This window comes from Chiloscyllium plagiosum, unplaced genomic scaffold (assembly GCF_037043375.1).
Source record: "Chiloscyllium plagiosum isolate Xiang-an unplaced genomic scaffold, Cpla_swu_hap1 HiC_scaffold_1, whole genome shotgun sequence".
Classification (NCBI taxonomy): domain Eukaryota; kingdom Metazoa; phylum Chordata; class Chondrichthyes; order Orectolobiformes; family Hemiscylliidae; genus Chiloscyllium; species Chiloscyllium plagiosum.
Genome location: NW_028270139.1, coordinates 180,577,786 through 180,595,285, shown reverse-complemented (window position 1 = coordinate 180,595,285; position 17,500 = coordinate 180,577,786). Strand labels below are relative to the sequence as shown.

General features: G+C 52.3%; 1 protein-coding gene across 1 annotated transcript in view; it reads right to left on the bottom strand.

Moving 5' to 3' along the window:
• Positions 1-17,500, bottom strand: part of LOC122547924 (galectin-3-binding protein-like) — a 542,293-nt gene that overhangs the window by 5,394 nt on the left and 519,399 nt on the right. The window contains exon 4 of the mRNA XM_087986331.1: positions 6,491-6,758. Within this exon, the coding sequence (XP_087842457.1) occupies positions 6,491-6,758 (268 nt within the window). The remainder of the gene's footprint in view (positions 1-6,490; positions 6,759-17,500) is intronic.

Below are 17,500 nucleotides of genomic sequence, written 5' to 3'. Positions count from 1 at the left end.
GGGTAAGTACCCACCCGCCCCACCCTCAGTAAGTACCCCCCCACCCTATCCCCCCGACCCTCGGTACGTACCTACCCCACTCTCACCCTTAGTAAGGGTGTGAGGGATGTGTACATTCCACTATTGCTTCCTAGGGAGGAAAGAACCCTAACAGTGTGGCACCTACACACACAATACCGAGTGCCTGGACTGATGGCAAAACCAGTTCAAAACTGATAAAAGGATGGATTTGAAAAAAAAGAATTCTTCAGTACCCCCCCCACCCCACACCCTCCCCCTCGGTACGTACCTACCCCACCCTCGGTAAGTACCCCCCCCCACCCCACGCCCTCCCCCTCGGTACGTACCTACCCCACCCTTGGTAAGTACCCCCCCCCACCCCACGCCCTCCCCCTCGGTACGTACCTACCCCCCCCCACTCCCCCACCCTGAGTAAGTACCTCCCCCCCCCCCCCCCCCGGGTAAATACCCAATTAGCTGTGTGGGTGGTTTATTGGGGGTGGGTGTTAGTTCAGAGTGAGTGTGCCGCCCCAGTAACAGGGCTGTGTGTGTGAGGGCTGTGGTTTGTTATCAACTGGAAATGATTTAATTAGATCCATCGGTGGTTTGGTTGTGATGAGATATTGGAAGAAGGCTGTGTTCCGTGTGGACAAAGTTACTAATCCCACAACACCAGGTTATAGCCCAACGGGGTTATCTGGAAGCACTAGCTTTCGGAGCGCTGCCCCTTTATCAGGTGGTTGTGGGGCAGGGTCATGGTCTCAGAGTTTATCACAAAAGATGCAAGTGTCATACAACTGATGGGATATATTGACCAAACCTGGATTGCTGTTAAATCTTTAATTTGCATTTGCAGCTTCTTCAAAAAACACACAATCTGTAAATTCCTACTTTGGGAACAGAGCCAGTCTGCCTGAAGATTGGGATACAGACAGACTCGAACCTCACACCTTTAAGGCATTGTCTGAGCTCACCTTTTTTTAAATAAAACCTCAAGTTATCTGGAGAATGGAACTTGGAGGAAGCGCTGGGATTGACATATCAATGAAGCTGTAAGAATTCACAGCAATCTAGCTTTGTTTAATGTATCATAAGGGCTGCAGGACACAGGGTAAACTCTGAGACCATGACCCTGCCCCACCACCACCTGATAAAGGGGCAGCGCTCCGAAAGCTAGTGCTTCCAGATAACCCCGTTGGGCTATAACCTTGCACCCAGCCCCAACCCCCTCCCATTAATCTCTCAGCTCCCTTGTAACCCCCACCCCATTCCTGATGCAGGGCTGACCTGCTGGGCTGTTCCAGCTCCAACAAGCTGGTGCTGTGTGATTTTTAACTTTGCCAATGCCAGTCCAAGACGAGCCCCCCCCCACCCACGTCCCAGTGTTCAGTGGGTATGGGCACACACCAGAGTCTCCGGAGAAACACTAACACACCCACAGCCAGACCGTGAGCAACAGACTGCCCCAGGCCTGGGCCAGTCCATGTACGGGGCTCGGTGTGGGTACCACGCCAGGGAGGGCACCAGGGTAATTACCCACAGGAAGGGGAGGGCACTGGGGTAATTATCCACAGGAAGGGGAGGGCACTGGGGTAATTATCCACAGGAAGGGGAGGGCACTGGGGTAATTACCCACAGGAAGGGGAGGGCACCGGGGTAATTACCCACAGGAAGGGAAGGGCACCGGGGTAATTACCCACAGGAAGGGGAGGGCACCGGGGTAATTACCCACAGGAAGGGAAGGGCACCGGGGTAATTACCCACAGGAAGGGGAGGGCACCGGGGTAATTACCCACAGGAAGGGGAGGGCACTGGGGTTATTACCCACAGGAAGGGGAGGGCACTGGGGTTATTACCCACAGGAAGGGGAGGGCACCGGGGTAATTACCCACAGGAAGGGGAGGGCACTGGGGTAATTATCCACAGGAAGGGGAGGGCACTGGGGTAATTATCCACAGGAAGGGGAGGGCACTGGGGTAATTACCCACAGGAAGGGGAGGGCACCGGGGTAATTACCCACAGGAAGGGAAGGGCACCGGGGTAATTACCCACAGGAAGGGGAGGGCACCGGGGTAATTACCCACAGGAAGGGAAGGGCACCGGGGTAATTACCCACAGGAAGGGGAGGGCACCGGGGTAATTACCCACAGGAAGGGGAGGGCACTGGGGTTATTACCCACAGGAAGGGGAGGGCACTGGGGTTATTACCCACAGGAAGGGGAGGGCACCGGGGTAATTACCCACAGGAAGGGGAGGGCACCGGGGTAATTACCCACAGGAAGGAGAGGACACTGGGGTTATTACCCACAGGAAGGGGAGGGCACCGGGGTAATTACCCACAGGAAGGGAAGGGCACCGGGGTAATTACCCACAGGAAGGGAAGGGCACCGGGGTAATTACCCACAGGAAGGGGAGGGCACCGGGGTAATTACCCACAGGAAGGGGAGGGCACCGGGGTAATTACCCACAGGAAGGGAAGGGCACCGGGGTAATTACCCACAGGAAGGGGAGGGCACCGGGGTAATTACCCACAGGAAGGGGAGGGCACCGGGTTAATTACCCACAGGAAGGGGAGGGCACTGGGTTTATAACCACAGGAAGGGGAGGGCACTGGGGTTATTACCCACAGGAAGGGGAGGACACCGGGGTAATTACCCACAGGAAGGGGAGGGCACTGGGGTAATTACCCACAGGAAGGGAAGGGCACCAGGGTAATTACCACAGGAAGGGGAGGACACTGGGGTTATTACCCACAGGAAGGGAAGGGCACCGGGGTAATTACCCACAGGAAGGGAAGGGCACCAGGATAATTACCCACAGGAAGGGGAGGGCACTGGGGTAATTACCCACAGGAAGGGGAGGGCACCGGGGTAATTACCCACAGGAAGGGGAGGGCACTGTGGTAATTTCCCACAGGAAGGGGAGGACACCAGGGTAATTACCCACAGGAAGGGGAGGGCACCGGGGTAATTACCCACAGGAAGGGGAGGGCACTGGGGTAATTACCCACAGGAAGGGGAGGGCACTGGGGTTATTACCCACAGGAAGGGGAGGGCACCGGGATAATTACCCACAGGAAGGGGAGGGCACCGGGGTAATTACCCACAGGAAGGGGAGGGCACCCGGGTAATTACCACAGGAAGGGGAGGACACTGGGGTTATTACCCACAGGAAGGGAAGGGCACCGGGGTAATTACCCACAGGAAGGGGAGGGCACTGGGGTTATTACCCACAGGAAGGGAAGGGTACCAGGATAATTACCCACAGGAAGGGGAGGGCATCGGGGTAATTACCCACAGGAAGGGGAGGGCACTGGGATAATTACCCACAGGAAGGGGAGGGCACTGGGGTAATTACCCACAGGAAGGGGAGGGCACCGGGGTAATTACCCACAGGAAGGGAAGGGCACCGGGATAATTACCCACAGGAAGGGGAGGGCACCGGGATAATTACCCACAGGAAGGGGAGGACACCGGGGTAATTACCCACAGGAAGGGGAGGGCACCGGGATAATTACCCACAGGAAGGGGAGGGCACTGGGATAATTACCCACAGGAAGGGGAGGGCACTGGGGTAATTACCCACAGGAAGGGGAGGGCACTGGGATAATTACCCACAGGAAGGGGAGGGCACTGGGATAATTACCCACAGGAAGGGGAGGGCACCGGGGTAATTACCCACAGGAAGGGGAGGGCACTGGGGTTATTACCCACAGGACGGGGATGGCACTGGGGTAATTACCCACAGGAAGGGGAGGGCACTGGGGTAATTACCCACAGGAAGGGGAGGGCACGGGTTATTACCCACAGGAAGGGGAGGGCACTGGGGTAATTACCCACAGGAAGGGGATGGCACTGGGGTAATTACCCACAGGAAGGGGAGGGCACCAGGATTTTTTACACCAGACAGAGAGGACGGAGCAACGCTTGGTAAGGTCAGCAATGTTTTGTGGATTGAGTCCCTCAGCAATTCCGAACAGTGAGGGTGGAGTTGAGGGCAGTTGCAGGATGTGGGGTCCCTACTGACTTTGCCCTAACCTCAGCTCCCCACAGACCGCGGTCGGGAACTGGAGCTGGGGCTGGATGAACCTCGGGGGGTGATAGAGAGGAGTTTAACCACAGGCAGGTAGTTACCCCTCAGGTACAGGATGGAGGTAGCTGGGTGACCATCAGGAGAAGGAAAGGGAATAGGCTGGCGGTGTAGGGATCCCCTGTGGCTGTTCCCCTCACTAATACCGAGACCCTTTCGGATCCTGGGGGGAGTGACCTCCCAGGGGAAAGCCACAGTGGCCTGGGCTCTGCGTCAGAGCCTGGCTCTGTGGCTCAGATGGGAAGGGAGGAGAGGAGGGTGACAGTGAGAGGGGATTGAATGGTGAGAGGGACAGACAGGAGATTGTGTGCGCGTGAGTGAGATTCCCAGATGGTGTGTGTTGCCTCCCGGGTGCCAGGGTCAGGGATGTCTCGGATCGAGTTAATGAAGAGGGAGAGCAGCCAGAAGTCGTGGTACACATCGGTACCAATGACCTAGGCAGGGAAATGGAAGATGACCTGAAAAGAGAACATAAGGGGGTATGGGATAGAGGGAACCCTGTCTGTCTGGATACAGTATTGGCTGGCCCAGAGAAAACAGAGGGAAAGAATTCAGCCTGGAGCTCGGTGACCAGTGGGGTTCCACAGGGATGGGTTCTGGGACCTCTGTGCTTTGTGATCTTTATAAATGACTCTGATGAGGAAGTGGGAGGGTGGGTTAGTGAGTTTGCCAATGACACGAAGGTGGGTGGAGTTGTGGATAGTGTGGAGGGCTGTTGTAGGCTGCACCGGGACATTGACAGGATGCAGAGCTGGGACTTCAACCTGGAAAAGTGTGAAGTGATTCACTTTGGAAGGTTGAGTTTGAATACAGATTAGGGTTAAAGGCAGGATTCTTGGCAGTGTGGAGGAACAGAGGGATCTTGGGGTCCACGTCCATAGATCCCTCAGAGTTGCCACCCAAGTTGATAGGGTTGTTAAGAAGGTGTATGGTGTGTTGGCTTTCATTAACAGGGGGATTGAGTTTAAGAGCCGCGAGGTTATGCTGCAGCTCTATCGAGCCCTGGTTAGACCACACATGGAATATTGTGTCCAGTTCTGGCCGCCTCATTATAGGAAGGATCTGGAAGGTTTAGAGAGGGTGCAGAGGAGATTTCCCAGGATGCTGCCTGGACTGGAGGGTGTGTCTTATGAAGAAAGGTTGAGGGAGCTAGGGGTTTCTCATTGGAGCGAAGAAGGATGAGAGGTGACCTGATAGAGGTGTACAAGATGGTGAGAGGCATAGACAGAGTGGATAGACAGAGACTTTTTCCCAGGGCGGAAATGTCTATCATGAGGGGGTATAATTTTAATGTGATTGGAGGAAGGTTTAGGGGAGATGTCAGAGGGAGGTTCTCTACACAGAGAGTGGGGGGGGGGGTGTGGAATGCACTGCCAGCGGTGGGTGTAGAGTCAGTTACATGAGGGACACTTAAGCGACTCTTGGATAGGCCCATGGATGATAATAAACTGAAGGGTATGTAGGTTAGTCTGATCTTACAGTAGGATAAAAGGTCAGCACAACATCGAGGGCTGAAGGGCCTGTACTGTACTGTACTGATCTGTGTTCTATGAAGGAGGTGATAGTTAATGTGTTCTGTCTCAGCTCAGGGATTGTGCACAGGGGAGAGACATCTCCACAAAAATAAAGAAGGAGAGCAATCTGTGAGCTGATGGAAGTACCCACCGTAAGGGATGAAGGGTGGGACGGGGGGTAATGGTAATGGGGCAAGGGGGTCTGGAGTAAATACTTTACCCTGGTCTGCACAGTGAAAGACAAGAACAGTGTTCCAAAACCACCTCAACACACAGGAAAGAAAGAAACACAATAACTCTGACTGAAGCTAGCAGACAGGGACAGGACGAGGCCACTCGGCCCTTTGAACCTGCTCCACCACACAATGTGATCTTGGCTGATCCCACCCTCCCTCAGGCCTCAGGATCCTGTTCCCTGCAAGAGATTTCCCTCACTCTTCCTTGGAAACACATGATGGTTTTCTGTGGCAGTGAATTCCTCAGCCTCCCCTTCCCAAAATACAGATGAACCTCCTTGCCCCAGGCCTCATAACCCCTGGCCCAACTGAGGGGCGAGCTGGTACATTTCACCGGGACACTGAGAGTCACCCTGACTGTACTGGCTCTGGGCTCACCCAGAGGCTAGACCAATGCAGGGGGCAGATCTCCTTCCCTTAGGGACCCAGCCGGACAGTCACCAAAATAAACCCAGAGTTTAATTCAAGATGTATTTGGGGGTTGAGTTCCAGCAGCAGCTTCGGTTGGATTTGAACCATTCCTGAAACATTCTCAGTTGGAGAATTCCTCACGGGAAGGGGATTTGATTTGGTTTGCTGTGCAGTTTATTTACACTTCATGGAATCAGACAGTGCACAAGAGGCCCTTTGGCCCATCGAGCCTGTACCTACCTGATGAAATCCTGAACAAACTGGAGGCAGTCCCGCGAGACGACCATGTGGAAGGTGTTGTTGGAGCTTTTACTGATCAGGTTTCCATCAGTCTGCAGGTTAAAGATTAACCGATGGACACAGCTCCTCAGCAGCTCCCGGCCACCCTCTGCTGTACTCACAGAGATATTCAGGTCACATCCTGCCCGGCTGCTGTACAGTCGCTTCAACGATTCCGAGAATTCCACACTGAGGTCAAGCCGGTATCCGGAGAGATTCACAATCCGGCCTGAAACACCAGACACAGCCTCGGAACAAGCAACAGCTCCTGGGCTCAACACCACAGCTCACTAACACACACTCACACTAACACACACTCACACTAACACACACTCACACTAACACACACTCACAATAACACACACTGACACACACACACACACTCACATACACTCTCACACACACTGACACTCAAACTCACACTCACACACACACACTCACACACACACACTCACACACACACTCACACTCACACTCACACACACACACACATACACTTTCACACACAGACACACACACACTGACACACACACTCACACACACACTCACCCTCACACACACATTCACACATACACACACTCACACACTCACAGTCACTCACACACACACTCTCACACACACACACTCACACACACTAACACACACACACTCACTCACTCACACACTCACCCTCACACACACACACTCACACACACTCACGCACGCACACACACACACTCACACTCACTCACACACACACACACACACACTCACACACACACACACACTCACTCACACTCACACACACACACACTCACACACACACACTCACACACTCACACTCACACACTCAGACACAGACACACACACACTCTCACACACACACATACACACTCACACACACACACTCACACTCACACACTCACACTCACACACTCACACAGACACAGACACACACACTGAATCACACACACACTCTCACACACACACACACACTCACACAGACACAGATACACACACACATACTCAGACACACACACACTCACACACACACATACACACTCACACACGCTCACGCACACACACTCACACACTCACACACACACTCACACAGACACACACACACTCACACACACACTCTCACACAGACACAGATACACACACTCAGACACACACACACACACACACATACTCACACACACACATACACACTGACTCACACACACACTCACTCAGACACACACTCACACACACACACTCACACTCACACACACACTCACCCTCACACACATACACTCACACTCACACACACACACAAACACTCACACACACTCGCACACACACACACACACTCACACTCACTCACACACACTCACACACACACACTCACACATACTCACACACACTCACTCACTCACACTCTCACTCAAACACACTCACTCACACACACTCACTCACACTCACACACACTCACACACACACTCACACACTCACACACACTCACACACACTCATACTCACACTCACACACACAGACACACACACTGAATCACACACTCACACACACACACACAGACACACACACATACACACTGACACACACGCACTGACACACACACACTCACACACACACATACACTCACACACCCACACAGACACACACACCCACACTCACACACCCACACACACACACTCACACACACCCACACTCACAAACTCACACACACTCACACACACATACACATACACACACACACCCACATACACTCACACACACACACACTCACGCACACGCACTCACACACTCACACAAACACACACTCACACACACACATGCACACACACACAGTCACACACACATTACACACACACACTCACACACACTCACACAAACACACACACACACTCACACACACATTCACACACACACTCACACACAGACACTCACAAACAGACACACTCTCAAACTCACACACTCACACACACACACCCACACACACACACCCTCACACCCACACACACACACATTCACACACTCACGCACACACGCACACAGTCACACACACACATCCACACACACACCCACACAAACACTCACATACACTCTCATACAAACACACTCACACACACACTCACACAAACACACATGCACACTCACACCCTCACACCCTCACACACTCACACACCCACACAGACACACACTCACACACCCACACACACACTCACACACACCCACGCACACACACTCACACACACACACGCACACACACACACATTCACACACACACACAATCACACACACACTCACACACACATTCACACACACATTCACACACACTCACACACACACACTCACACATACTCACATACACACACCCACACACACACTCACACACACACTCATACATACACACACACTCACACATACTCACATACACTCACATGCTCACCCACACTCATACACCCACTCAAACACACACACTCGCACACACACTCACACAAACACACACACACTCACACATACACTTACTCACACACACTCACACACACACTCACTCACACACACACTCAAACACACACAGACTCTCACACACACACACACACACAGACTCACACATACTCACCCACACCCACACAGACACACACACTCCCACACACCCACGCAGACACATACACACTCACACAATCACCCACACACACTCACACACACAGACTCACAGACACACTCATACACACACCCATACACACACACCCATACACACACTCTCACACACACACACTCACACACACACACTCACTCACACACACTCACACACTTACATGCACATTCACACACTCACACACACACACTCACACACGGTGGCACGGTGGCACAGTGGTTAGCACTGCTGCCTCACAGCGCCAGAGACCCGGGTTCAATTCCCGCCTCAGGCGACTGACTGTGTGGAGTTTGCACGTTCTCCCCGTGTCTGCGTGGGTTTCCTCCGGGCGCTCCGGTTTCCTCCCACAGTCCAAAGATGTGCAGACTTTATTGCTGGAACAGCACAGCAGGTCAGGCAGCATCCAGGGAACAGGAGATTCGACGTTTCGGGCACAGGCCCTTCTTCAGGAATGAGCAGAGAGTGTTCAGCAGGAGAAGATAAAAGGTAGGGAGAAGGGACTTGGAGGAGGGGTGTTGGAAATGTGATAGGTGGAAAGAGGTCAAGGTGAGAGTGATAGGTCGGAGTAGGATGGAGGCGGAGAGGTCAAGAAGAAGACTGCAGGTCAGGAAGGCGGTGCCGGGCTGGAAGGATCCGGCTGAGACAAGGTGGGGGGAGGGGGGATGAAGAAACTGGTGAAGTCCAAGTTCATCCCCTGCGGTTGGAGGGTTCCCAGTCGGAAGATAAGACGCTCCTCCTCCGACCGTCGGGTTGTTGTGGTTTGGCGGTGGATGAGTCCAATGACCTGCATATCCCCGGTGGAGTGGGAGGGGGAGTTGAAATGCTGTGCTACAGGTTGGTTGGGTTGGTTCGTCCGGGTGGCCCAGAGGTGCTCTCTGAATCGCTCCGCAAGTAGGCGGCCTGTCTCCCCAATATAGAGGAGGCCACACCGGCTGCAGCGGATGCAGTAGATGATGTGGGTGGAGGTGCAGGTGAATCTGTGGCGGATATGGAAGTTTCCTTTGGGGCCTTGGAGAGAAGTGAGGGGGGAGGTGTGGGCGCAAGTCTTGCACCTCCTGCGGTTGCAAGGGAAGGTGCCGGGAGTGGAGGTTGGGTCGGTGGGGGGTGTGGATCTGACAAGGGAGTCGCGGAGGGAGTGGTCTCTACGGAAAGCTGATAGGGGAGGGGAGGGAAATATATCCTTGGTGCTGGGGTCTGTTTGGAGGTGGCGGAAGTGACGGCGGATGATGCGCTGTACATGGAGATTGGTGGGGTGGTAGGTGAGGACCAGTGGGGTTCTGTCCTGGTGGCGGTTGGAGGGGCGGGGCTCAAGGGCGGAGGAGCGGGAAGTGGAGGAGATGCGGTGGAGGGCATCGTCGACCACGTCGGGGGGGAAATTGCGGTCCTTGAAGAAGGAGGCCATCTGTGTTGTACGTATTTTGAACTGGTCCTCCTGGGAGCAGATGCGGCGGAGACGAAGGAATTGGGAGAATGGGATGGCGCTTTTACAGGGGGCAGGATGGGAGGAGGTGTAGTCCAGGTAGCTGTGGGAGTCGGTTGGTTTGTAGGAGATGTCCGTGTTGATTCGGTCGCCTGAGATAGAAACAGAAAGGTCTAGGAAGGGGAGGGAGGAGTCCGAGACTGTCCAGGTGAATTTGAGGTCGGGGTGGAAGGTGTTGGTGAAGTGGATGAACTGTTCAACCTCCTCGTGGGAGCACGAGGCGGCGCCGATACAGTCATCGATGTAGCGGAGGAAAAGGTGGGGGGTGGGGCCAGTGTAGTTGCGGAAGATGGATTGTTCCACATATCCTACGAAGAGGCAGGCATAGCTGGGGCCCATGCGGGTGCCCATGGCTACTCCTTTTGTTTGGAGAAAGTGGGAGGATTGGAAAGAGAAGTTGTTCAGGGTGAGGACCAGTTCGGTCAGTCGAAGGAGGGTGTCGGTGGAAGGGTACTGGGTGGTACGGCGGGTAAGGAAGAAGCGGAGGGCTTTGAGTCCTTCGTGATGGGGGATGGAGGTGTACAGGGACTGGATGTCCATGGTGAAGATGAGGCGTTGGGGACCGGGGAAGCGGAAATCCTGGAGGTGGTGGAGGGCGTGGGTGGTGTCACGAACGTAGGTGGGGAGTTCTTGGATTAAGGGGGACAGGACCGTGTCGAGGCATGCGGAGATGAGTTCGGTTGGGCAGGAGCAGGCTGAGACGATGGGTCGTCCGGGGCAGTCAGGTTTGTGGATTTTGGGCAGGAGGTAGAAACGGGCGGTGCGGGGTTGTGGGACTATGAGGTTGGAGGCGGTGGATGGGAGATCCCCTGAGGTGATGAGGTTATGGATGGTCTGGGAGATGATGGTTTGGTGGTGGGGGGTGGGGTCATGGTCAAGGAGACAGTAGGAGGAGGTGTCCGCGAGCTGGTGTTTAGCCTCAGTGGTGTAAAGGTCAGTGCGCCAAACTACCACCGCGCCTCCTTTGTCTGCTGGTTTGATAGTGAGATTGGGGTTGGAACGGAGGAACAGATCTCCAGCATCTGCAGACCTCACTTTCTCCCCAAAAATGTGCAGGTCAGGTGAATTGGCCAAGGGAAGTTGCCCGTAGTGTTAGGTGAAGGGGTAAATGTAGGGGAATGGGTGTGTTGTGCTTCGGCAGGTCGGTGTGGACTTGTTGGGCCGAAGGGCCTGTTTCCACACTGTAAGTAATCTAATCTAATCTAAACTCACACTCACACACACTCACACCCACTCACACTCACACCTACATTCACACTCACACACAATCACACACACACACTCACACTCACACACTCACACTCACGCACACTCACACACACACACACAGACTCACACTCACACATACCCACACACACTCACACAGACACACACACTCACATACACTCACACACCCACACACACCCACACACTAACACCTACACACAGCGACTCACAAACTCATACAAACTCACACACACTCACACTCACACACATGCACTCACGCACTCACACATACTCACACACACTCACACACACTCACACACACATACACACACAAACTCACACACACACTCACACACACTCACACGCACTCACACACATTCACACACACACACACTCACGCACTCACACACACACACACACATGCACTCACACACACACACTCACACACAAACACACACTCACACACACACACACACATTCATTCACACACACACTCAAACACAGACACTCACACTCACACACACTCTCAAACTCACACACTCACACACACACACCCACACACACACACCCACACGCATTCACACACTCACGCACATAGTCACACAAACACATCCACACACACACCCACACAAACACTCACATACACTCTCATACAAACACACTCACACACACACTCACTCAAACACACATGCACACTCACACCCTCACACACACTCACACACCCACACAGACACACACATACCCACACACCCACACACACACTCACAAACTCACACAAACTCACACACACTCACACACATGCACACATGCACTCACACTCACACACATGCACACTCACACACATGCACACTCACACTCACACACATGCACTCATGCACTCACACACACACACACACTCACACACACTCACACACATGCACTCACGTACTCACACACTCACACACACACACACACATACACACACAAACTCACACACACGCACACACACAATCACTCACACATACACACACTCACACACACATGCACTCACACACACATTACACACACACACTCACGCACACAGTCACACACACATCCACACACACACCCACACAAACACTCACATACACTCTCATACAAACACACACACACACACTCACACAAACACACATGCACACTCACACCCACACACACACTCACACACACAGACACACACACACACTCACACACCCACTCACACACACCCACACACACGCACCCACACACACGCACGCACACACACTCACATACACACGCATTCACACACACACACACACACACACTCACACAGGCACTCACACACACACACGCACTCACACACATACTCACACACACTCACACATACTCACACACTCACACATACTCACATACACTCACATGCTCACACACACTCATACACCCACTCAAACACACACACACTCGCACACACACTCACACAAACACACTCACACTCACACATACTCACACTTACTCACACACACTCACACACACACTCACTCACACACTCACACACACTCAAACACACACAGACTCTCTCACACACACAGACTCACCCACACCCACACACTCACACACACACACAGACGCACACACTCACACACCCACATACACACTCACACAAACACTCACACACACTCACACTCAGAAACTCACACACACGCACACACACACACTCACACACACGCACTCACGCACTCACACATACACACACTCACACACACATGCACTCACACACACATTACACACAGACACTCACGCACACAGTCACACAAACACATCCACACACACCCACACAAACACTCACATACACTCTCATACAAACACACTCACACACACACTCACTCAAACACACATGCACACTCACACCCTCACACACACTCACACACCCACACAGACACACCCACTCACAAACTCACACAAACTCACACACACTCACACTCACACACATGCACTCATGCACTCACACACACACACACTCACACACACACACACACACATGCACTCACGTACTCACACACTCACACACACACACATACACACACAAACCCACACACGCACACACACACAATCACACACACATTCACACACTCACGCGCGCACTCACGCACTCACACATACACACACTCACACACACATGCACTCACACACACATTACACACACACACTCATGCACACAGTCACACACACATCCACACACACACCCACACAAACACTCACATACACTCTCATACAAACACACTCACACACACACTCACACAAACACATACTCACACACACTCACACATACTCACATACACCATCCCATACACACACTCACACATACACACACACTCACACATACTCACATACACTCACATGCTCACACACACTCATACACCCACTCAAACACACACACACTCGCACAAACACACTCACACATACTCACACTTACTCACCCACACCCACACACTCACACACACACACACAGACACACACACTCACACACCCACATACACACTCACACAAACACCCACACACACTCACAGACACACACACACACACACAGCCATACACACACTCTCACACACACACACACACACTCACACACACATTCACACACACACACGCACTCACACACTCACACACACTCACACATACTCACATACACACACCCACACACACACTCACACACACACTCATACATACACACACACTCACACATACTCACATACACTCACACTCACATGCTCACCCACATTCATACACCCACTCAAACACACACACTCGCACACACACTCACACAAACACACTCACACACTCACACATACACTTACTCACACACTCACACACACACTCACTCACACACACACTCAAACACACACAGACTCTCTCACACACACACACAGACTCACACATACTCACCCACACCCACACAGACACACACACTCCCACACACCCACGCAGACAACATACACACTCACACAAACACCCACACACACAGACTCACAGACACACTCATACACACACCCATACACACACTCTCACACACACACATACACACACACACATACTCACTCACACACACTCACACACTCACATGCACATTCACACACACACACACACACTCACACACTCACACTCACACACACACACTCACACTCACCCACTCACACTCACACCCACACCCACACACAATCACACACTCACACACACACTCACACTCACACACACTCTCACACTCAAACTCACTCACACTCACACACACACTCACACTCACACACACACACACACACACACTCACACACACACACTGACTCACACACACACACACTCACACTCACACACACACACACACACACACAGCGACTCACACTCACACATACCCACACACACTCACACAGACACACACACTCACATACACTCACACACCCACACACACCCACACATTAACACCTACACACAGCGACACACACATTCACACACACACACTCAAATACTCACACACACACTCACCCACACCCCCACACACACTCACACACACACTCACAAACTCACACAAACTCACACACATTCACACACACCCACACAAACACTCACACTCACACACATGCACTCACGCACTCACACATACTCACACACACTCACACACACATACACACACAAACTCACACACGCACTCACATGCACTCACACACATTCACACACTCATACACACGCACACACACTCACGCACTCACACACACAAACACACACACACACATGCACTCACACACACTCACACACACATTTACACACACACACTCACACACACAAACACACACTCACACACACTCACACACACATTCACACACACATTCTCACACACACTCAAACACAGACACTCACACTCACACACAATCTCAAACTCACACACTCACACACACACACCCACACACACACTCCCACACGCATTCACACACTCACGCACATAGTCACACACACACCCACACAAACACTCACATACACTCTCATACAAACACACACACACTCACTCAAACACACATGCACACTCACCCTCACACACACTCACACACCCACACACCCACACACACACACTCACAAATTCACACAAACTCACACACACTCACACTCACACACATGCACACATGCACTCACGCACACACACACACACACACTCACACACACACACACATGCACTCACGCACTCACACATACTCACATACAATCACACATTCACACACACACACAAACTCACACACAAGCACACACACACACTCACACACATTCACACACTCACGCACACGCACTCACACATACACACACTCACACACACATGCACTCACACACACATTACACACACACACTCACGCACACAGTCACACACACACATCCACACACACACCCACACAAACACTCACATACACTCTCATACAAACACACTCACACACACACTCACACAAACACACATGCACACTCACACCAACACACACACTCACACACACAGACACACACACACACTCACATGCTCACACACACTCATACACCCACTCAAACACACACACACTCGCACACTCACTCACACAAACACACTCACACTCACACATACTCACACTTACTCACACACACTCACACACACACTCACACACTCACACACACTCAAACACACACAGACTCACACACACACACAGACTCACCCACACCCACACACTCACACACACACAGACACACACACTCACACACCCACATACACACTCACACAAACACCCACACACACTCACACTCACAGACACACTCACACACACACACACCCATACACACACTCTCTCACACACACACACACTCACACACACATTCACACACACACACTCACACATACTCACATACACACTCACACACACACTCATCCATACACACACACTCACACATACTCACATACACTCACACTCACATGCTCACCCACATTCATACACCCACTCAAACACACACACTCGCACTCACACAAACACACTCACACACTCACACATACACTTACTCACACAATATCACACACACACTCACTCACACACACACTCAAACACACACAGACTCTCTCACACACACACACACAGACTCACACATACTCACCCACACCCACACAGACACATACACACTCACACAAACACCCACACACACAGACTCACAGACACACTCATACACACACCCATACACACACTCTCACACACACACACTCACACACACACACATACTCACTCACACACACTCACACACTCACATGCACATTCACACACTCACACTCACACACACACACTCACACTCACCCACTCACACTCACACCCACTCACACTCACACACAATCACACACTCACACACACACTCACACTCACACACACTCTCACACTCACACTCACTCACACTCACACTCACTCACACTCACACACACTCACACACACACACTCACACACACACTCACACTCACTCACACTCACACACACACACTCACACACACACAGACTCACACTCACACATACCCACACACACTCACACATACCCACACACACTCACATACACTCACACACCCACACACTAACACCTACACACAGCGACACACACACTCACACACACACACTCACATACTCACACACACACACAC